This window comes from Ovis canadensis, chromosome 4 (genome assembly GCF_042477335.2).
Source record: "Ovis canadensis isolate MfBH-ARS-UI-01 breed Bighorn chromosome 4, ARS-UI_OviCan_v2, whole genome shotgun sequence".
NCBI classification, from domain to species: Eukaryota; Metazoa; Chordata; class Mammalia; order Artiodactyla; family Bovidae; genus Ovis; species Ovis canadensis.
Window position 1 is genome coordinate 27,889,856 of NC_091248.1, and position 24,313 is coordinate 27,914,168.

General features: G+C 43.5%; 1 protein-coding gene across 1 annotated transcript in view; it reads right to left on the reverse strand.

The window, feature by feature from the left end:
* Positions 1–24,313, reverse strand: part of SLC25A13 (solute carrier family 25 member 13) — a 237,518-nt gene that overhangs the window by 3,752 nt on the left and 209,453 nt on the right. The window contains exon 16 of the mRNA XM_069587464.1: positions 10,417–10,555. Coding sequence (XP_069443565.1) covers positions 10,417–10,555 — 139 coding nt within the window. The remainder of the gene's footprint in view (positions 1–10,416; positions 10,556–24,313) is intronic.

Sequence of the window (24,313 nt, forward strand, 5' to 3'; positions counted from 1 at the left end):
TTTCTCCGGTCCCAAAGATGGGAGAACGAGAAGAGGCTAGGAAACAGGGATGGGACCCGCCTCCCCGCTGATGCTTCCGTGATGAGACATATGATGAGATCTTTGGACCACCTACTGCGTATGACAGGGATGTTCTCCAGCCGATCAAAAAAATAACAATTCTTTAAGGGGGTGCCCAGCAGCTAGACGGTAGAAGTTTGTTTACCACAAAAAGAAAGCATGATTGGCAAAATACAACTTTGGTACAAGGACATATTGTATAACACGGGGGATGTAGCCAATATTTTACAATAATTACAAATGGAATATAACCTTTAAAAATTGTGAATCACTATGCTGTAGATATGAAACATATACTACTATATATAACCTGTACCTCAAAAAAAGAAGACCCCAGCAAAGACCAATAAATAGATATCATAAGACAAAAAAAAAAAAAAACAAAACACCAAATCTGGGGTGAGTCATCCTTAATTTTAACAAATACTCCATTAGTATTTGTTAAAAAAAAAAAAAGTGCTTCTCTGTTTATGGGACACAAAAGTTAATAGCTACTTATTTGGGAATCAAGGTTAAGCGTTTGCCAAAATCCCTCTGGACCCTTATGTACATTACGTACATGATGTATCAGTTGCTAAGAAAAGCACAAAGATTTTCATTTAGAAAGTATCACATTATCGTCATACTTCTAACTTGAGGTTTTATAAGACAACATTATGTTGATACTACAGTGAGGCTCCTTGGTGAATTTTACGTAAGTGTGAAATACGCCTCTGTGCTTCTGAATGCTGTTTTTAAACCCTGAATTCCATTCAGTTTGACATTATTATTGCTACACTTGCTTATCATTGGTATTTGCCAGGTACATATTTTTCCATCCATTCTCTTTCCATCTTTCTATGTCACTGTTTTCTCAAACTTCAGACGACTAGATTTCCTTTCACGACTTAGCTAAAAAGCGTTAGCTTTCACTGGGGGCACTGAAGGCATTCAGCTGTGTCTCAGAGGCGATTCCGGCCATCCTGGGTTGGGGTCCCGGTTTTTATTTTCTCTGCTTCTAGGTGTTTCCCTCTTGATTTCACCCTTTCCTGACTCAGTTCAGCTGAATAATGTGTGTTTGCCGCACAGGTGTGACAGTTACAGCGTGTGCAGCTGATGAGCCCTGACGTCTTCTCTGCAAGTTGAGGATCTGGCACCGCACAGCTGCCCCGCCCCCCGACCCCGCCCAGCTTTGTCCTCCTTTCTGTTGCCTGCCTCCCAGTGACCCTTCCTGGATAAAAAACACAAACCGAAGTGAGCAGTTATGCAGACCGACTCTAGGGTCTAACTTTGATTTGCTCATTTCTGCACACTCACATTCCCCTCTTCCTTAAACTCACTTACATTCATTCTGCCTGCCAGAGGCCTGTGGGGGTCCCTGAGCCCTGGCTGGGAGGGACGCCCTTGGGACTGGCGCCCGCTCCTGAAGGCGAGTGTGCCCACTGGGAAGGAGACTGCGGTTCACACCCTCCCCTCCTGGGGTTGTGAGGGAGCCCAGCACCATGGACGAGCAGCCAGTCTTCCATTCCTGGCTGTTTTCTGTCCTCTTTGCCTTATACTTCTCCCTGGGTGAGTCCCATTAAACAGACGTTAGACCTCCCAGGCACATCTTACATACCTCTTAAATCTGTTATTTCTTGCCTCTGTATTTGTGATCCATGTACAGTTGCTCAGTCGTGTCTGACTCTTTGCGACCCCATGGACCGTAGCATGCCGGGCTCCTTCTGTCTATGGGATTTCCCAGGCAAGTATACTGGAGTGGGTTGCCATTTCCTCCTCCAGGGGATCTTCCTGACCCAGGGGTTGAACCCGCATCTCTGGCATTGCAGCAGATTCTTCATCAGTGAGCCGCCTGGGAAGCCCCATTTGTGATCCATATTCTAGAGGGTTTTGTTTGTTTTCTCCCATGCCTTTATTTCTCATGCATCAAATCTGGTGTTTTTCTGTGGACTTTAAATTCTAGCCATCTTTTCATTAACTTTCGAGAAAGCTTCCTGACTGGTTGTTTCTTTCAAATCTGAGGACCTTAATTATAGTTCTTAACAGTCCTCCTCTGTTCCCTGAATGGCCTGTTTTCTCGGTCATTCTTCTGTTTACTTAGCTTATTGCTCCTCTTGTCTGAGGACCCCTGGCTGTCTACTGGCATTCAAGTTCAAAGGCCAGGCTGATGAGTGCTGTGGACGGCTCCCACTGTACCCGGGTCAGCCTCACCCACGGGGCTCCTGAATGGAGGGCGGTCCATTCACAGGTTTTGTGAAATGGGTGAGGCCTGGCAACTGGACAGGAGTTAAAGATAGGCCTGCCGGGCAGGGACCTTCCAAATCCTGCCACGTGGGATGCTTCACGCTGGACGTAGAAGGAATTATTTCCTACCCTTCTTTGGAAGAGCTGCTGTTAGTTCATTCCACCCCCCCCCTCCCCACCCCCGCGCCTTTGGTAAAGGTCTGGAATTACCATAAACCTTGCCCTGCTCTCCAGTCTTTACAACTGCCCTCTCCAGGCAAGTGTTTCCTTTTTTTAGAACATAGCTTTGGGCTTTTAGCGGGGATTCAAATATTGCCTGAAGCTTCACATAAAAAGGAGGAGAGAGGAGCAAGCCGACCTTCCCGCAGTAAATGAAGTTCCTTAGCTCGTGTTAACCATTTACCCTGCAACCTCCCTCCCACACTCCAGGCATTGTATCCATTGTTCACTTGGAGGTTGAAATTATCTGGTTGTGATCTGACAATAAAGGACAGAAATGGTACAGACCAAACAGAAGCAGAAGATACTAAGAACAGGTGGCAAGAATACACAGAACTGTACAAGAAAGATCTTCATGACCCAGATAACCACGATGGTGTGACCACTCACCTAGAGCCAGACATCCTAGAATGCAGTCAGGTGGGCCTTAGGAAGCACCACTAAGAACAAAACTAGTGGAGGTGATGGAATTCCAATTATTCAAATCCTAAAAGATGATGCTGTGAAAGTGCTGCACTCAATACGCCAGCAAATTTGGAAAACTCAGTAGTGGCCACAGGACTGGAAAAGGTCAGTTCCCATTCCAATCCCAAAGAAAGGCAATGCCAAAGAATGTTCAAACGACCGCACAACTGCACTCATCTCACACACTAGCAAAGTAATGCTCAAAATTCTCCAAGTTAGGCTTCAACAGTACATGAACCGTGAACTTCCAGATGTTTAAGCTGGATTTCGAAAAGGCAGACGAACCAGAGATCAAATTGCCAACATCCACTGGATCACTGAAAAAGCAAGAGAGTTCCAGAAAAACATGTACTTCTGCTTTATTGACTATGCCAAGGCCTTTGACCGTGTGGCTCACAAAAAATTGAGGAAAATTCTGAAATAAATGGGAATACCAGACTACCTGACCTGCCTCCTGAGAAATCTGTATGCAGGTCAAGAAGCAACAGTTAGAACTGGACATGGAACAACAGACTGGTTCCAAATTGGGAAAGGAGTATGTCAAGGCTGTATATTTTTACCTTGCTTATTTAATTTATATATGGAGTACATCATGAGAAATGATGGGATGGATGAAGCACAAGCTGGAATCAAGACTGCTGGGAGAAATATCAATAACCTCAGATATGCAGATAACACTACCCTTATGGCAGAAAGCGAAGAAGTAAAGAGCCTCTTGATGAAAGTGAAAGAGGAGAGTGAAAAAGTTGGCTTCAAACTCAACATTCAGAAAACTAAGATCATGGCAACTGGTCCCATCACTTCATGTAAAATAGATGGGGAAACAGTTCAGGTCACTTGCTGTTTTCAACTGTTCGTGACCCCATGGACTGCAGCACACCAGGCTTCCCTGTCCATCACCAACTCCCAGAGTTTACTCAGACTCATGTCCATTGAGCCGGTGATGACATCCAACCATCTCATCCTCTGTCATCCCCTTCTCCTCCTGCCTTCAATCTTTCCCAGCATCAGGGTCTTTTCAAATGAGTCAGTTCTTCACATCGGGTGGCCAAAGTATTAAGAGTTTCAGCTTCAATATCAGTCCTTCCAATGAATATTCAGAACTGATCTTTAGGATGAGCTGGTTAGATCTCCTTGCAGTCCAAGGGACTCTCAAGAGTCTTCTCGCACACCACAGTTCAAAAGTATCAGTTCTTTGGCGCTCAGCTTTCTTTATAGTCCAACTCTCACATCCATACATGACAACTGGAAAAACCATAGCTTTAACTGGATGGACCTTTGTCGGCAAAGTAATGTCTCTGTTTTTTAATATGCTGTCTAGGTTGGTCATAACTTTTCTTCCAAGGAGCAAGTGTCTTTTAATTTCATGGCTGCAGTCACCATCTGCAGTGATTCTGGAGCCCCCCAAAATAAAGTCTGTCACTGTTTCCAGTTTCCCCTTCTATTTGCCATGAAGTGATGGGACCAGATGCCATGATCTTAGTTTTCTGAATGTTGAGTTTGAAGCCAACTTTTTCACTCTCCTCTTTCACTTTCATCAAGAGGCTCTTCTTCGCTTTCTGCCATAAGGTTGGTGTCATCTGCATATCTGAGGTTATTGATATTTCTCTGCAAATCCCAGCAGTCTTGATTCCAGCTTGTGCTTCATCTAGCCCAGCATTTCTCATGATGTACTCTGCATATAAGTTAAATAAGCAGGGTGACAGTACATAGCCTTGATGTACTCCTTTCCCGATTGGAACCAGTCTTCCAAATCAGACTGGAAACAATTCAATGGAAACAGTTACAGACTTTATTTTGGGGGGTTCCAAAATCACTGCAGATGGTGACTGCAGCCATGAAATTAAAAGACACTTGCTCCTTGGAAGAAAAGTTATGACCCACCTAGACAGCATATTAAAAAGCAGAGACATTACTTTGCTAACAAAGTTCTGTCTAGTTAAAGCTATGGTTTTTCCAGTTGTCATGTATGGATGTGAGAGTTGGACTATAAAGAAAGGTGACCACTAAAAAATCGATGCTTTTGAACTCTGGTGTTGGAGAAGACTCTTGAGAGTTCCATGGACTGCAAGGAGGTCCAATCAGTCAATCCTAAAGGAGATCAGTCCTGAATATTCACTGGGAGGACTGATGCTGAAACTCCAGTACTTTGGCTACTTGATGTGAAGAACTGACTCATCTGAAGAGAAGAGACCCTGATGCTGGGAAAGATTGAAGGTGGGAGGAGAAAGGGACAACAGAGGATGAGATGGTTGGATGGCATCACCGACTCAATGGACATGAGTTTGTCAACTCCAGGAGTTGGTGATGGACAGGGAAGCGTGGTGTGCTGCAGTCCATGGGCTGCAAAGATTCGGACATGACTGAGCAACTGAAGTGAACTGATCTGACATTAATAAAAGCAGCTTCTCCTGCCTGCTTTGGGCTATGACTTTTTTTTTTTTTGCCATTTCAAGTTTGGTTCCTGTCTTCTGAAGGCTGGTACTAATAAGGACTTACAGAAAGTATTTTCTAACATTTTAAGGTATCTGCGAGGCAAGATGGATGAACATGCTCAGTCCATTGCCTTCATCCACCTTCTCTACTACTTGTTTTTTTTTAAAGGATATAAGATCACTGACTCGATGGACGTGAATCTGAGTGAACTCCGGGAGTTGGTGATGGACAGGGAGGCCTGGCGTGCTGCGATTCATGGGGTCACAAAGAGTCGGACATGACTGAGCGACTGAACTGAACTGAAGAACTGCTTTTAAATTATCTGAAGCTTTATGTCTACATAATTTAAAAATTGTTATAGTTTATATAATTATGTGCCAATGGTACTTTTCTCCTAACTCAATTCTTCTAATACATTTGTGAAAGCATCATGATCGGTCACCTCATAACTCTCCCGTATCTGTACTTTGAACAGCTGTTAAAAGATATTTCTGAATTGCTACTTAAACTAATTAATTCAACAATCACAGGACCATCACTGCAGTCTGACTTGTTCCTCTACCTCACCACTCTGAAATTAAGACCCTCTGGGATAAGCTGCTCTGTAACATTTGATAAGTATTAGATATCCTTCATTTGATATTATCCATAAAGCACTTTGAAATGCCCTTCTTTAATCAAAAAAGCAACACTTAATTAGAGTGAATTAGACCTTGGTTCCTTAATTTCAGGTCCCTGGCGTTAACCCTCACCTTCTGACACGTGAAGCACTTGGGCTAATGAACATAAATTCAAACATCCGTTAGCCTTAACTCAGTCCTGTGAATTAATGGAGATGTTCCCAGTATTTAAAGATCTTCCAAGTTTATAACCAGATATACACAGACCAAAAAAACTGTAATATTCTCTACATTTTAAGATACCAACAACCACTTGTTAAAAAGTTGCATATTACTAAAGCAACCTAACTTCAAATCAAATCAAATTTTTTGGAGAAAGTCAGGTAATACTTACTGAATAACTGAAACTGCTGTCAAAACATAAAAGGGGAAAATCATATTCATTGAACCCAGATGGATCTTATGTATAACAGCATTGTCCAACAAAAAATATATGCAACCTGTGTAAGAATCAACTGAAGTATAAGATATAAAAATTATATTTTGTATAAAAATGTGTATTCTGTCACATAAAAATAGTACTGAGACGTTTCTCATAATAAGTAAGTTAGTGGTCAATTACTATTCCTTACAGCTTATTTTGAGATCAGATTTCCTCCTTTCTCTTAATGACAAAGATCAGTTTGGCCTTGGAACCTACCTACTCCCTGGGGTTCATGACTATGCACCCCATCAACATGTCCTCTCCCGATTCATTTGTAGGTATTTTAATTTGGATTTTCAGGTAAATAATCATTTTCAAATGACAGACTCATTTCTTCTAATACGTATGACTGTTACTTCCCTTTCATGTTTACCATATTGACTGGCACCTCCAAAACAAGGCTCAAATAAAGGGTAACCAAAAGCTTAATTTTAATGAGACTGGAGGTCAGGACATTTGCCATGGCTTCTGATATTTGTTATGAAATTAAGGAAGTAGCTCAGTTCTCCTTACACAGTTGATGCAGATTTGTGGAATATTCAAGACCATCAAGCTCTGTGGCTGACCTGTGCTTTCGAGACCAATGACAACCTCTGTCTTACATATCGCCCTGTCTTACAGGGAAGGGGAGGTGGACAGTGAGACGGAAGGAAGCCTTCCATGGTCACAGGGCAGCTCGCTCCCAAATGGGCCTCAGTGGGCTTCCCTCCTGATGTTCTGACCTCTGCCTCTCTGTCGTCTCCGTGACATTACAGGGGCTGATCAGGATGACCAACGGGACAGTGTGGAAATGAAGGGGTGCGGCTGTTCATAAAGACACTGCAGCTTTGCTTCCTCTTCTTCTCTCCTACCCCTCCCTCATCCTGCTCTGAGGGCAGCCAGTGGCCGTGGCATGAGGACACCCAAGGAGCCACAGAGAGGCCACGTGGCAAGGGATCAATGGACCAGCCAATGCCATGTGATTGAGCCATCCTGAAAATGCTTCCTCCACCCCGGCCAGGCCTTCTGGAGCCCTGGCTGACATTCCCACAAGAGACCTGAGCTAGAGGGCACCCATCGAAGCTGCTCCTGACCCATAGATCCTGGCATAATAAACATTTGTTTTTCAAGCTGCTGAGTTTTGGCATAATGTGTTATGTGGCAACCAATAACTAACATAGATGGTATCTGGAGAACAACTCTGAAAGATGATAGGATGGTTAGAGGGCTAAAATAATAGCAGCATGAGGATATAATCTAGTATGCCTTTAACTACATATATATATATATATATATATATTTTACCAGCAAACTCATTTCAGAGAATTTATGTCTCCCAAAGAAATGATCTAAAATGGGGAGAAAAGTCTTATGCACAAAGATGTTTAACAATATCATGTATTTACATTTTTTCTGAAAAAAGTTTATCATCTAAGATTGATGATGATGCAATAAGCATACAGAAATTAAAAATTTCATTTACAAAGTTTTAAATTAAGAAAATTAATACTAGTACTGAACACTCAAAAATACTTACTAGAAAAAAATAATAAAAATACTTATTATGTCCCAGGTTCTTTCCTGGATCTTTATATCTATTAATTTACTTGATCTTCATAATAGTCTTATGAGACTAAGTCTATTCTTAGCTCCATCCATAGGTGGAGAAACAGAGAGACATTAAGTAACTCATTCGGGTCACATAGCTCTCAGTGGGGAACCTGGAATCTGAACCTAGATAGCCTGACCCCACTGCCATTTTGCATTTTGCCATGATGGTGAGCAATGCTTCAGACATGATAGTGAGTGAAGAGCATGCCCATAGTGTGATCACAACCCTGTTAAAAACCACCCAAGGGGGAGAAATCAGCAAAAATGTTAAATGAGGATTATCTTAGGTTCACAGAATAATGGAGTTGTTGTTGTGTAGTCTCTGAATCGTGTCCCATTCTTTGGCGACCCCATGGACTGTAGCCCTCCAGGCTCCTCTGTCCGTGGGATTTTCCAGGCAGGAATACTGGAGTGGGGTGCCATTTCCTTCTCCAGGGGATCTTCCCGACCCAGGGATTGACCCTTTGGCTCCTGCATTGGCAGGTGGATTCTAAGTGGTATGCTAGTTCTCCCCAGTAGGTCCTACTGGTAAGCTGGTAAGTTTTTCACTTATTTTGGGGAAGTGATTTGAAATAAATGGTATTATAACCTTTGGGCTCAAAACATTATCACTTATCCATCTGTAAATGACATATAAAGGAGACAGTGAGTCAACGGCCAAACTGGCATTAAAACTGGGAATCTATGCTCTAGTTATAAAATCATGATTTTCTGATGTAGGTAGAGTAATCCCACTGTGGATTCGTATAATAAGGCTCCCTGAGCTGCCAGGAAAGGATAACCCTGCCTCATACACCAACATCACAACCTTTGAAGAAAAACAATTAACCAAGAATTTAAGGCTTCCCTGGTTATTCAGATAGTAAAGAATCTGCCTGCAATGTAGGAGACCTGGGTTTGATCCCTGGGTCAGGAAGATCCCCTGCAGAAGGAAATGGCAACCCACTCCAGTATTCTTGCCTGGAGAATCCTATGGACAGAAGAGCCTGGTGGGCTGTAGCCCAAGGGGTCGTGAAGAGTCAGACACAACTGAGCAACTAACACCTCTACTTCATGAGCTTGTGGCTCAGATGGTAAAGAATCTGCCTGCAATGCAGGAGACCTGGGTTCGAGATGGACATTGGCTGAGCACAGCACACAGCAGAATCGTAAGAATTTAAAGAGTAGTTCCAGGTTCCTGCCTCCAGGGCTCCTCGGCTACAGGCAGGACACAGGGGCTCACAAGACAGCAAAACGTTTCTCAGAACAGGGGGTAGGTGTCCAGAGGGGCAAGCCACAGTCTGAGGAGAACACCGCTTGTATGGAAACTTTGAAGCCAGGCACCCCATGACTGCCTCAGGGTCTGTTAACTCATTAAATGTTTGTCACCACCTGGGGAGTTAATCCAGATTGTTCTACCCTTGGGGTCTCTAAACAAGGAGCAGCCTCAAAGAGCACAGTCATTCCTGTTGGGGCTATAACCAAATTTCCTCAAGGGATTTACATTGGGAGTGGAAAAGCCAGCTTCCGCCCTGTTTTCTTCCTTTCGTACTTGCACCGTAGCACTAGAGAGAGAAGACAGTCACTTCTCGCTGGGATTCAGTACATACACACACTCTCATCTTACAACCTTACACAGCTACCTCGAATCGGACCCAAGCCGCTTCCAGTTCCACTACATTTCTTTTCTCTGGATGAGAGTAACTATTGCTTAAATTTCCTGGACGAGCTTTTATGTATTACTTCGGTTAGACACCTTTAGGGCACAAGTATTAACATTTAAGTGATTCCCTGGTGGCTCAGATGGTAAAGTTTCTGCCCACAATGTGGGAGAGCCGGGGTTCGATCCCTGGGTCCGGAAGATCCCCTGGAGAAGGAAACAGCAACCTACTCCAGTACTCTTGCCTGGAAAATTCCATGGATGGAGGAGCCTACTGGTCTACAGTCCATGGGGTCACAAAGAGTCGGACACGACTGAGTGACTTCACTTTCTTTTTCTCACATTAACAGTTAAAAAAAAAAGTCTGATTGAACAGCTCTTGTTCTTACGCTAGTAAGTGAAACTACGAAAGGACATGAGCTTGAATTGGAATCTGACAATGTTACAAAATGCACCGATCTTTAATGAGCCCCCCCCACTTTTTTTTGGTGGTGGTAGCAGGGGAGGTAGTTAACGAATTAAGCTTGTCTAACAGCCAGATCTGCCAGAAGTAAGATTCATTTCTTTCCCTTTCTTTTCAGGAGCTCTTCAAAGCAATCTCTGGCCATCTCACATTAATAATGTAAGCAAAGACCCCGGCCCAGGGGCATGGGTGGGAGCTGAGCTCCGAGGACACTCACCAGCTATGGCACCAGCCAAGAGCAGGCTTCCAGGGCTAATCTGCCCGTCTTCGTTTGCGAGGGCCGCCTTCACATGAGCATAGCACGGGAAGTAGATGGCCGAGAAAGGAATGTCCCGCAGGAAGCAAGCTTTGGCACCCTGTGCGTTTGAAAGGGAAGGGAAACCACATGAAACACATATCCCATTGAGAAGATCAAGCTTCTCTGGAACTACCCTCAGAACAAAATATTCCTGGAGAAGACCAAATGTGTACTTACAAGCTGAAAGAGGAATGGAAAAAAGTACATAGAACCCGGATTCTGCAAGTAATAAGTCAGAATTTTGTCATTTAAAGTAAAGCATTTTATTGCATGGTATGAACAAGAAGGGAGAGTTCTTCCTTATTCTAATGGTAAGGTTTTGGTGATTTGGAACTCTGCCTGCAACATTCTTTTGAATCCCTAACTGACGGCAGGTCACTGACATTTCAAGGAGGATTTGTTCTCAGAAGGTAGGCATCAACAATCAAGATGCCTCTTCGTTATACACCTGGAAGTGGGCAAATTATAGAGGTGGCAGGGGAAGGGGGTTGTTTTTTGTATTGTTTTTGAGACTCTCATGAAAATGTTGGATTTTTTCCCAGAAAAAATTACACATATGTAAAAAATTATATACCTTTTCAAGGGGTTCATGGATCCCCCAATTTATTCATGTACTTACCCTACTCTCCAGGGTCTATGAAACGTTGATAAATGCCTGTACTAAAACCTTAAAATGTTTATAATAATTCCTGTACATTTAAGAGCTCTGCGTAGAACAATTAGCAGCTAAGGCAAGGTCTTCACCAAATCATTTCTGGTGCCAAAATAATGCTATGGGGAGGCCTTGAAAATTGATGCATGCCCAGAAACATGATATAAAATTCTACCAAAAACCGCAAGACATATAATGTGTTTTAGGTAGGCTAAATGGGAAGGAAGCCCCCCTTTTCAACACCATTTCTTTCACAGATTTCTAATACCTAAAAATTTTCACCAAATTGAGAGAGTCTTCAAAGACAGGAATGAATCCATTCGATTCCACAGATCTAGCCAAGCCCAGTGACATTTATTGAGGTCTAGTGATGTTGAATCTCGGCTATTAGCCTGATGCCAGGCTTCAGTCTGTCAGAGCTCCTTAACACTACACATCTGTTATCGTAGCCTTTCCTGCTCTGACACCCGAATTACACTCCTGACTCACACTGAGCTTGTGGGTAATAAAAGCCTTAGTCTTTTTCATAGGAACTGCTATTAACGTAGGTCTACTGTAACTTAATTGATTGCCCTAAACAAGTAACATAAGCAGGGCTTTATGTTTAATCCTATTAAACTTCATCCTGGTTTGGCCCATCCTTCCAACTGGAACAAATGCTTGGAATCTGGATTCTGTCATGTTGGCTGTTCTTCAACCACCTCACCCATGGATGTGTTAATAAGCTGCCTCTCTCCACTGTGAGTACAGATATTCTAAATAAATAAATGAAGGACATATCTCTATCACATAGGGCCAATCAGCCCACACGTCTGTTAACCCCAACCTGTTAAATGACTAACGGAAAAGAAGAACCACAGAATTCACCACAGCCAAATTCCTCATTTTATACATGTGCAAAATGATGGACAGTTAACCTATCAATTGCATATTTATTAAGGGCTTTGCTGTTGACTTGCTCAAGGGACTTCCTTGGAGGCAGTGCCAGAGACGGGTCCAAAATGTAGGATGCTCGAGTTTTTGCCATCTCGCCCAGTTTTTTCAAGAGGAAAAAGTACAGTATAAGACCAGTATCCATGCAGCATTCATCCTTTCCTAATGATTTGTGTTTTTAAAGGTTAAAATCCGGGGAGTTCCTGTGTAGGGGTAATACTGTTACTCACAATATTGTTTGTCTATTTCCACTTCCTCTTCCCTATTTTGCCTCCAAACCTGCCTGTTAAGTTCTCTTCCCTATTTGCTCACAAGCAGAGTCTGTCCAGGAAACATTCAAATTAGATACCAAATGACCATCTCAAATTAAGATCAGTTAAAACTTCTTCGTGTTTGACACTCCCTCAGTATAGTAAAAAAAGCAAAGTGCCATTTTACTGACTTCCTAAACAGGTCACTTTGGAGTAATTGTTTAGAGCGATATCACTCCTCACACAAAGCCAGCTACTAATCTGTTCGTTTTTACCTATTGACCTCATCTCACGAATCTTTGCATCTACAGAACTTTAGTCTATCTGCTCTGGTAATACTACTGGTACTATTTTCCCTTTAACATATTTTCCTCTCTGATTATAAAGTATTAAGTGCTGATCTCAGACAATACAGGAGAATATTAACAATTTAAATTGCCCTTAATTTTCGAGAACAAGAGATAAACACTGCAACTACCATGTATGTTTTGGAGCATCACCTGCAAAAGTAATGGTAACAACCATCTCACATTTGCGATCATGCTCCTGTGGTTCATTTACGCCTTTTCTTCTTCTGCAACTCATGCTATCTGGGTTTCTTTCTGTGGGCGAGTGAGGGGGTAATATGGTCTAACATAGCCTTAGCCAAAATGCCTAAATTGCGTTTCTATATGCCGTTTCAAAAACTCCACCGTCACCGTGGTCTTGGCTGTCCTTGGATTAGACCCGGTATTCTCACCTTTGTCAAAGCTTTCGAATGGCTTCCCTGTCCCATCTTCCTCTCCTGGGCAGCCTGATTCCTCTCAGTGAAAGCCTCATTCATCTGATCAATCAAGGCACACCTATCACTCTGCATCTTCTCTGATGACGGTTAAGCTAGGCACATGGAGCTCTCTCACATACCTCCTCTTCATTCATTTAAACCCAAACACCACTCTTTCAAAGTAAGTAGAAAACAGACAAGGAGGGGATTCCACACGGCTCCACACTGTCTGGCCTTCCCGGGGGCAAGGTGGTAAGGAACCCATCTGCCAATGCAGGAGACTCAAGGGATGCGGGTTCAATCCTTGGGTCACGAAGATTCCCTGGAGGAGAAAATGGCAACCTACTCCAGTTTTCTTGCCTGGAGAATCCCATGGACAGAGAAGCCTGCCCATGGGGTTGTGGAGTCAGACACGACTGAGCTTGCGCACACCACACTGCCTACATCTCCTCGACGCCATCCTGAGACCGCTTCCGGCTCTTCTATCTGCTCGGATCACTGCTGCCTGCTTCAGAGGTAAACAACCGGGACCCAGAAACTACATCTGATTCAATTCAGCAAACAACAAATGCCTTGGCTCTTAGTTAGGGCCTAAGACACACTCCTGGTGACACGGATTTGGCTTTGCCAACTCCCATAGAAAACACCACAACTGAGAGGCTCGGGATACACCGACATGTGATCTGAAATGAGAAACATCCCTTACTCTGACACAGAAGAGTAAGGCGAAGTGAAGAAGCAGCTGAGTTTTCCCAAGAAGGAACTCTGCTTTCCTGAAATCATGGCAATCAGCCATGTATCACTGTGAGAACAAGAGGCTAACAAGAGGTGTAGTGTGCTTTAAGAGATGTTTGAAAACAGCTCCGGATGACTAAGAAGAAAAATGACTTGATCAAAACACAATGAACAAACAAAACCCATCGAAGGAAAAGGTGGAGCTCCACTGTGAAACACGAAAGCAAAAACGGTCGGGAATTTGTTGTCTTCTTTTCTACCAGGGATCAGACAATGTGGTCAAATAAGTTACATGTGCTGGAGCCAAGGTGAGACCTTGCAAGAGGTTTTTGATTATCTGGGAAAAAAAAAAAAGGAAGAAAAGAGAAGAGTGGAAGGAGAAAGATATTTTGCAGAACAGCCACCATCTCTGCTCCATAGAAGCAGGGATGTCTTGTCCACAAATGGAAACTTTTAAAAACTCTGCTTTCCACGGAGCAAGTTGTGAAGGGGCCCTGGGGCCTAACAGATGTACCATCCGGGCGCTAGAGGAGCAGGGAGGCAAGTTAAAGACGAAATCCTCCACTTCTACCAAAAAGGCCGACCGAAGGTTGCCTGCTTTGGGGCAGGCAGGGGAACAGGGGTTTGGGAATCCACGAGGAAATAATTATTGAAGTCCCAGGCAAAGTACCAAGTCCAGGGCAAGTGTGAGGGCCGGTGGGGATGAGGAGGTCTGTGGTCCCTGCCTCTCCCGGCACCTGCATCCTGCCCAGATTGGCACCTGCTCGGGCATCTCTTGGCAGCCACGGCTTCTCCCTAGCCACGAGGTGCCCCTCGCCTCTCTCACACGCCAGGCGTTAAAGCCCAATTCCCGAGGAAAGCTACCTCTGAAAAGGGTTGAGGGAAAAGGCACAGACTTATTAAATTTCCCTGGTCTCCTTTCTCTACCACTTCCTTCAGGTCTAGGCACAAAGGCAGGTGCTGATTTGTAAGGCTGCCTCAGGCAACACCTGACCTGTTGCTCCCGCACCTCGGACAGAGGCCAGACGTGAGGGAGGCTTTTCAAGTTCCAACAGTGAGAATGTTTCCCAGATTCACCCATTCTCCTGTCCTACATCAAAACATAAACCTGTTTGACTCGAATGCTACTTGCCCCACGTACAGTTTTTACTAAGTCGTCACCCATTCTGAACAGGCAACCTTATATTTAATAATAAAGGGAAACATTCCACGCTGCCCAAAAACCTGCGTCAGCAACACAAAATTAAGTACTTTGGCCATTAAAAAATTAATAAATGACAAAGGGTGTACCACCCAAAATAAATCTTTACTGTTCCTCCCCATAAGAAAAATCCACAGATTTCCCTGCTGTAGGCAGCCCTGCCCTCAAACATTCCCTGGCTGGCCCCGAATTTCCTTTGTACACACAGTAAAATCACTTGGGGGAAATTAATATATGAAAAATGCAATCATCTAATTTTCTTATTCTCCATTAAAGCACTCTTTCACTGAAAAGGGGAAATTATGTGTGTGTGGTTTTTTTCTTGTTAATAAAAGACCCACTAATAACACACAGAAACAGTAAAAGGCATCTTAGGGGAGACCTATATATGAATGAACTAGAATCAAAACTCAGATCTAGATTAATTATCAACTCTGGCTCCATTCCAATCCCATATTCATCCAGAGTCTCTCGATCACCATTGTATTTAATAAGGTCTAGGAACTTCACTTACCTCCGTGTTAATAGTCCATGATGGACAGGACAATTAAGACGGTTTAGAGACGCTGGCCACAGCACAGCCAGGGTAAAGGAATTATTTGTTTTGCGTCTCATTTTTTTTTCTCTTTTCCTGATGTGGACACTATGGTGAAAGCCCAAGGGAACTTTAATCAGTTCTTAAGTTGCCGGAATCATCCACCCAAGTTTACTCCGCCAGCTCTGTCTGGCATGAGATTGTCCAAAGATGTTAACACAACAGGATTTGTACTTTACACACACATACACGTTGCTATCTCCAGTGTCTTTCTCCTTCTTTGAAAGCTCTTCATCTTGGATGGCATCACACCTGCCCAATAATCCGAGGGGTGGCGGGAGGGGGGTGGGGAGTGGGGAATCCTGAAGGATGGTGGCTGATAAAGAAGTCAGGGCCAGGGCAGGTCTTTTCACATGCTAATTCCCGCCTATTCTAGCTGCACCTACAAATAGAGCTCCAAACAGACTACTTCTAATACAGGGGAAGGTAATTACACTCACAAAGGCACCTCTGTGTCAGGGCCCGGCACCAGGAGCCAGCAGGTCTGGGAGACGGAGGCTTAACAGAGACTCCTGCAGTGAATACACATTGTCTAACACGAGGGAAAACGCCAGACCAGGGGACCCTGCCGCCTGCAGCACAACAGTGGTGCACCTTGTCTGGGAAGGTTATTTAATGCCTCTGGCACCTGTAGGCAGAGCCACCCCTCTTTTCCTACCTTCCAGGTTTAGAATTTATTTGGCATGTATAATTGTATATTTTGATCCTGGAGCGACAAACAATGGGCGGCATGTCATGTCTTGATCCCTGAGCATTCCTCTTAGTTTCTCCCAAGCGAGTTAACCCTTGGGTACTCAACCTGACAGCACCTTTCCCACCCAGTCAAGGGACAGTTAAGGATTTGAAAAGGGTGCATTTCAGCATCTTAACAGAAATACCACTGGTGCCTAGCCCGTTATGTTGTGTCACTGGTGTTAAAGCCGAATCAACCAGTCAACAATCAGAGACTCCATGTAAGTGACACTGAAATTAACTTCAACTTGTATGCTGCTAAGTCACTTCAGTCGTGTCCGACTCTGTGTGACCCCATAGATGGCAGCCCACCAGGCTCCCCCGTCCCTGGGATTCTCCAGGCAAGAACCCTGGAGTGGGTTGCCATTTCCTTCTCCAGTGCATGAAAGTGAAAAGTGAAAGTGAAGTCGCTCAGTCGTGTCCGACTGTTCGCGACCCCATGGACTGCAGCCTACCAGGCTCCCCGTCCATGGGATTTTCCAGGCAAGAGTACTGGAGTGGGGTGCCATTGCCTTCTCAACGCTTATTCTTTGCTTTCTTTAGTCCAGGGACTTTTAGGATATTGGTGTCTCTTTAATTTCATTGCAGTCCTAACAAAAGCACCTTGACAACTTGAGGGATTTGGGTAGGAAATGCCACACCTGCACCAGGTGTAATTCTCTAGTCTTCTACCATTGAATGTTGCTTTGCCATCAATGATGCTCATCATTCAGATGGGATGGAGAGCTTCACTACATGGGATTTTAGTCTCAAACAAGTTTTGTTTTCTTCCCAAAGCTAATCTGTAAACTATGTCCCATGTTTTCAATTTTTCTTTCCTTTCATGCCTTCCTTGCCCCCAACTTTTCCATGCTACTCATTTACAAGTTGCATACTTTGCTTCTAGTCTCAAGGTTTAGATCCTGAAAAATTTAATATAAATACTCTGTCTGTAATCTTCACCTTCCTCTTATACTATACTTGCACATTAGACTATTTAAATTATAAGCAACTCCATCTTATGGTTATGTATTTAATTCTAGCTCAAATTACATTAAGCATTATAATTACCATTATATATAGATATTACATTTAAATTCAGGCAAAGTTATTTAGAGTAAATATTTACCACTTTCTTTGCTCTTCATCCCTTATTCCATCTCCAAACTATCATCTGGAATCACTTTCATCTTACCTGAAGTGCATTCTAGAATTTCCTTTGGGAAGGTTCTACCAATGATACGTTTTCAGAGTTTTGCTAGTCTAAAAAATATCTTTATTTTACCCTGTTCCTGGAAGACATTTTCATAGGCCATAGAATTCTAGGTTGAAAGGCTTTTTTTTCCTGTACACACTGATGATGTCATTCAAATGACCTCCAGCTTCCTCTGTTCCTGCTTCTAAGTTAGCCAACAGTTCAACTGTTCCCCTTTAAAGACAATCTGCTTTCCTCTCTAGCCACCCTTCAGCTTCTCTTCAGCTTCAGTGTTTAGCAGTTTCACTCTGATATGTCTAGTTTGGATTAATTTATTCAGATTGGGATTTGCTGTACTTCTTGAGTGTCTAGATTGATAGCTTCCAATAGTTGTAGAGAATTTTCAGCCATCATTTCCTCCCGGTTTTTGTTTATACCCATGAAACCAGCTCACAATTTCCTGTGTACCACTCTCTCTCTCTATTCCGAATAATTCTCCTATCTTCTAGTTCACTAATTCTCTCTTCAGCTGTGTTTAATTGGCTGTTAAAGGCAGAATTTTGAAATGTTGAATTTTAAATTTCGATCATCATAAATATTTTCACTTCTACATTAAAAAACATTCACTTTATAGTTACAATAATTTTGAAATTTTAAATCTTTGAAGGTTTAAAATGCTGTCAGGTTGTGTTTGCCCTCTTTTTAAAGTGTCTTGTTTCCTTGTGTGGTTTGAGAGGTTTAATAGCTGCTCATTTTCCTTGGAACCATCTATGAAAATTGTTTAACATTTGGGCTGAAGGTGGGTTCATCTTGAGAAAACTTGTGTTCTTCTCTCAGGTAGCTAGAGGCACTACCAATTCAAGATTATTTAAAAATAAATTCCTGTATCTTGAGAGCTTTCATATCACTCAAGAAACATAAATTCAGTCTGTAAACTCATGCGAGACAAGCTTGGCATTCCTGATGCTTAGGGAAGGGTTTTCCCCACCCCCTTCTCTCTCCCTCCACTCAGAAACAAAGCAATTTTCCTTGCTGTCTAGATAGTATAAGAGAGAATTAAAAAAAGCTTTTTTTACTCAACTACACTTCATTTACAATACTGCATTAATTTTAGGTGTACATCAAAGTGATTCAGTTATACACACACACACACACACAAGCACATCTATGTGCAACTCTTCTCAAAGAGGATGAGAAGAGGTAGACTGCATTCAAAGAAATAGTAAAAATATATCATCTCCAATGTGGATCTATATCTGAATTCTGCCAGCTCCACATCAATGGCCAGGATACTGCAAGAGCAAGAGTACAGGCTGCAGAGTCAGAAACCTGGGCTCAGATCATTACTCTGCCACTTAACTACAGTATGTTGGGCAAAGTTCTTAAAACCTCTGCACCTCAAGTTCCTCTCCAAAACCAGTGAGGAACATTTGTACTGACATAAGATTTAATTTAAATCCAATGATTAATATAAAGTGCCTAGTACAAGCATCTTCAATTAAAAAAGGGATGCTATAAAGATAATTACTATTATCAATGAAAAGCACACTGTCCTGTCAGAGAGGAAGATAGAAATAGTTGACATATTCTTTAAAAAGCTGGCAGCTGGCGTACGACTCCTATATGGTTTCTACATGAATCACGGCGAGAGTTTACCAGGCTAAGAGCAAATCTTTTATTTGGTAAAAGACCTAATTCTATCAAGTAAATTTAAAGACGTTTGCTACACTGGTCACACCCCACATAGGGTCTGGCTGTCACGAGACATATCTCCTTTACTGTATACTCAGTGCATATCTCTCAGGTTAGCTACCTTTTAAACGCAGACCATGGTCAAAATTAGAAACGAGAGAAATGAAAGAACAAATTATAAGAAATGTACCTATCACTTCTGGAAAATATATTCAGAGCCCTCTACAAACAGTGGATTGGTAGCATCGTTTTCAGTACTTCTAAATATAAAGGACAGCAAATTATAGTCCAAAAGTTAAGCTAAAATTTAAAAAGTGCTTTGTTGAAACTAATCCTGCAGGTACTTCGCAAAAAAAAACAAAGAAACAACAAAATAAAAATACTAACTTGATAAAAATGTTTGCCTCTAGAAAGACAGGTTACCCATAGCATGAGGCTAGGAGATTAATGTTCTGTTATTACATACCTTTTTATAGATGAACTTTCTTTTAAAAACTATACTACCTGTTAACATTAACTTTTGAAAGAACTTTACGGCACTGGAATATTCTCTCACCTCCCTTAACACTCATCACTCTGAAGGCAATGAGGCCACCCTCATCTACATAACTCAGCACACCTCATAGAAGGTCAGCCCTCAACAAATATTTGGTCAATGAATGGAAGAATGATAAAAAACCCAACCCATTTCTAATATTTTAAAGGATCTTTTTCTAGTTCTATTCAGCACATTCAGTTCCTTTAGGCATCATTTAGTAAAAAATATTTTTCACAGTATCTCCCTTTATTTGCTGTTATAAGTGTAGATACTAGTAATATCCCCTTTTTACAGATAATGCATCTGAAATGTAGGAACAGAGAGATTTTAAACACATTTTCCTCCAGTTTATTTTCTTTTAATGCAAACTTCTAAGCACAATATGGACAGTATTACATCATTTTGAATATTAGACACAAGTTCACACCACATTAGATAAAAAACCTGGCCTCTTGATGTACTTGATACTCCTTAATTCCTAAAATTTTGCCTTTTAATAGGACAAAATGTCCCAAATGTTCATTTTATGGCAGATGTTAATGACAAAGTTGTCAGGAAGGCATAAAGTTATTTTCCAATACTATCATTTGGATAGCCACTTGGCTGTCAGATTATGTGTCTCTCTGCAAGGCAGGCAGACTGCACACTGCTACATTGGTCAATACAAGAGTTAAGGAAACAGAACTGCCTCACAATGGATAATTTTAATTTCTATAAAGAGCTGATAGAAGATCAAAGATAACGTGCTTATTCTAAACAACAAAACAAAGCAAAATTGAGTCATTCTATCTAACGTTTTAAAAAAGCATTTGGTATTAAAAGCAACTAGGAAGAAAATGACCCTTTAACTACCCTAGCCTAAACTATCACACAATTCATGGCATTTAGTGACTTCTCATCCCAGGGACGGGGGAGCCTGGTGGGCTGCCGTCTTTGGGGTCGCACAGAGTTGGACACAATTGAAGCGACTTAACAGCAGCAGCAGTTCTTTTCATTTCCATTTCCTTAGCAAGCAAGTGTCAACAATGACACCAGACCTGTGCACTGCTCCATATCTGTGCACAGCACGGAACCTTGTCTTTAGACTTCCTTGCATTATCTATCAGGCAGAGGCTTTCTCTTACCCGCTTTGATATCTCTGTGTGATACCTTGCGTTCCACAGAGAGATTGCACTGAGTCTGAAACCCAGCCTCCCACTTCCTTATAAGGTATAGGACCTTAGAAAAATTACCTAAACCCATCACGAGTTCCTTTCCTCAACGGTAACTTGGAACTGCTTAAAAACAAAACAACTATCTGCATCATAGGCTGTAAGTAATTGTTAGTCGCTCAGTCATGTCCAACTCTGCGACCCCCTAGACCATAGCCTGCCGGGCTCCTCTGTCCATGGAATTCTCCAGGCAAGAATACTGGAGTGGGTTACCATTTCCTTGTCCAGAAGAAGTTCCCGACCCAGGAATCAAGCCCGGGTCTCCTGCATTGTAGGTGGATTCTTTACTGTCTGGGCCATCAGGGGAGCCCATCATAGGCTGTAATAGGGATTAAACGATGTAAACTGTATAAAGTGCTAAGTTAGAGGCCTAGCTCAGAGTGAGCGTTGGCCCTAAAGAGCTTGTGTGCACACATTAACACACTCACTCACACACATACACACCTAAGACTGGACCCTGCTTCTGCCCCTCCTGAAAGTCCTAGCACCATATTTGACCCTGCTATATTTTCAGATTTTTCAAATCCTTCCATCGTCAGTGACTCTTCTGTCTACAGACAGGCATGGTTCTCCCAACAAAATTTAAACAACAACAACAACAACAACAATAAATCTCCCAACCTCTTCTCCCTGCTAACATTACTGCTCGGCTCCATTTTTTCTTCCAGTTGCTGTATGCTTTCCCTTTCGTTTTTGCACAGTAAAATCTTTAGGCTGAGTGGTTTGAATCTGTGAATATTTTCTCCTCCAGATTTCTAGCTCTGCCAGTCTCCTTAAATTGATTTCTGAAAGATAACCAGTGACTTCCATCTTTCAGTTCACAGTCCTTTTCTTGGACTTCAGTCCCCTGGTCTCTGCAGGACTTGAAAAGCACTCACTTCTTTCTCCTCCACTTCCAGCTCGTCACTCCTGGGGCTCCCACCTGTTCCTCCCAGTTCTCCACTGGACAGCTGTTTCTACTACCCTCTGCCCCACACTTACTTATCCCTGCACCCAAATGAGGGCCGTTGTCGAGTTCCACAATTGGTGTCCCATCAGTTTGGGGGTCTTACCCACTCTCATAGCCTCTTGCACGCACATGACCCCTAAAGAACATCTCAAGCCCCCATCCTCTGACAAGGCTCGAGCCCTACATTCAGCGGGTAGAATAAGAACACCACCAGAAAGGGGGTCAGGAGAAGTCTCGGTCCTAGCCGTGCCTCCACCTGCCAATCACCTAGCAGATTCTCCTGAGATTTCTGTGTTTTGATTCCTCAGTTAAAAAGGTAACACCAAACAGAAGGTTTTTTTAAGGTCTCTTGCAGCTTGTCAAATATTATGAAATTACAAAATTCACAGTATCATCAGCCACCCAGGTGCTCAAGCCAGAAATCTGGCTTTTAATCTTCCTATACTTTTCTTGTTTCATTACTTTCTAAGACTCAGTAAGTCTAACTCTCACATACCTTTTAAACAGATCACCTGCCCCCCAAAACACACCCATCCACCCCCCCCCACCCCAACACCATCGCTCCCTAGTTTAGGCCACGGTCATCCCTCCTCCCCGCCATCCCCAGCCTTCCTCTTGCTCTTGAACACGGCACTCTCTACACTGATGCTGGATGACCCCTCCTCAAACACAAACCCGATCATGCCACTTGTCTCTCCTTCCCCCTGGCTAACTACGCCTCATCTTTCAATGCCGTCTCCCCTCTGGAAGCCTTCCTGGCTTTCTTGCTATGCGTCAGCTCCATCTCTGTTAGAACGGGGCACGGCTGACCCTCTGACAGCCCTTCTCAACTGCACATGTCGTAGTTCAACGATCTCGTTACTTGTCTGACTGCTCCCACAAGATGGTAAACTACTTATTAAACCCTGCATTAGGGATGCCCTGGTGGCTGAATGGTAAAGAATCCACCTGCCAATGCTGGAGCCTCGGGTTCGATCCCTGGTCCAGGAAGATCCCACAAGCCACAGAGCAACTGAGCCCGTGCGCCGCCAACTACGGAGCCTGTGGGTCGTAACTACTGAGGCCTGTGTGCCTAGAACCCATGCCCTGCCACAGGAGAAGCCCAACACACTGCAGCTGGAAGGGGGACCCCACTTGACGCAGCTGGAGGAAAGCCCACGCAGATGCAAGCAAACGAAGTCTGCAAGCCCAACGAAGACGCGAGCAAACCCAAATGAATAAATCATTTTAAAAGTATGCACTAGAATTCACTCCCATATTCCCAGTGCACAGGGCAAAGCTTGTGGATAAATAAACGGAGGCCTCAGAGTTCGGGAAAGCACTCTCTCACCTAATCTGCTATTTCCTTCATCTTCAGCTGCCCCAGTATCCTAGTTGTCTTTGGTCATTACTTGCCAACTTATCCTCTTTCTGTGCTTTCATATCCTTGCTATATGGCAACACCTGGCTTTTGCTTACCATTCATTTGCTCGACGAATACCGATCAAATGTCTACTCTTGCACCAGAGGCTGTCACAAGGACGCAGCAGTGAGCAAGTGAGGTCTCTTCTATCCCAGTTCACTTTGGAGGAGGAGAGACAAGAGGGGAGGGTCAGGCGGTGATGGGCCACTTAGAGACCCGGAGGAGGGGATGTGACAGCCAGGGACGGGGTGTCCTTCCAAGCAGGTATCCGAGGAGCCAAGATGTGAGGGGAAGGGCCTTCAGGCCACTGAAAATGAAGGGATGAGCCTGAAGGATCTGAAGAGGAAAGGCGGCCAGTGTAGTGAGCAGAGTAGGCGGTTGGAGGGGGTGGGGTGGCCGGGGCGCAGGGCGGAGAGGAAGGGCTGGCAGGGAAGGGGCCGGGGCTGGGGTCTACATGCAGCAGCACAGACGCTGCTGGACAGGTTTCCACCAGAGACGTGGTTTCTGTCGGGCACACTAGCCTCCTCTTGCCTCTGGTTTCTTCTCAAATATCATCAGCTTAGAGATGCTCTTCTGACCACTCTATTATGTCCGAGTCATGTATGGATGTGAGAGTTGGAACATAAAGAAAGCTGAGCACCGAAGAATTGATGCTTTTGAACTGTGGTGTTGGAGAAGACTCTTGAGAGTCCCTTGGACTGCAAGGAGATCCAACCAGTCCATTCTAAAGGAGATCAGTCCTGGGTGTTCATTGGAAGGCCTGATGCTGAAGCTGAAACTCCAATACTCTGGCCACCTCATGCGAAGAACTGACTCATTTGAAAAGACCTGAGGCTGGGAAAGATTGGGGGCAGGAGGAGAAGGGGACAACAGAGGATGAGATGGTTGGATGGCATCACCAACTCAATGGACATGAGTTTGGGTGAACTCCGGGAGTTGGTGATGGACAGGGAGGCCTGGCGTGCTGCGGTTCATGGGGTCGCAAAGA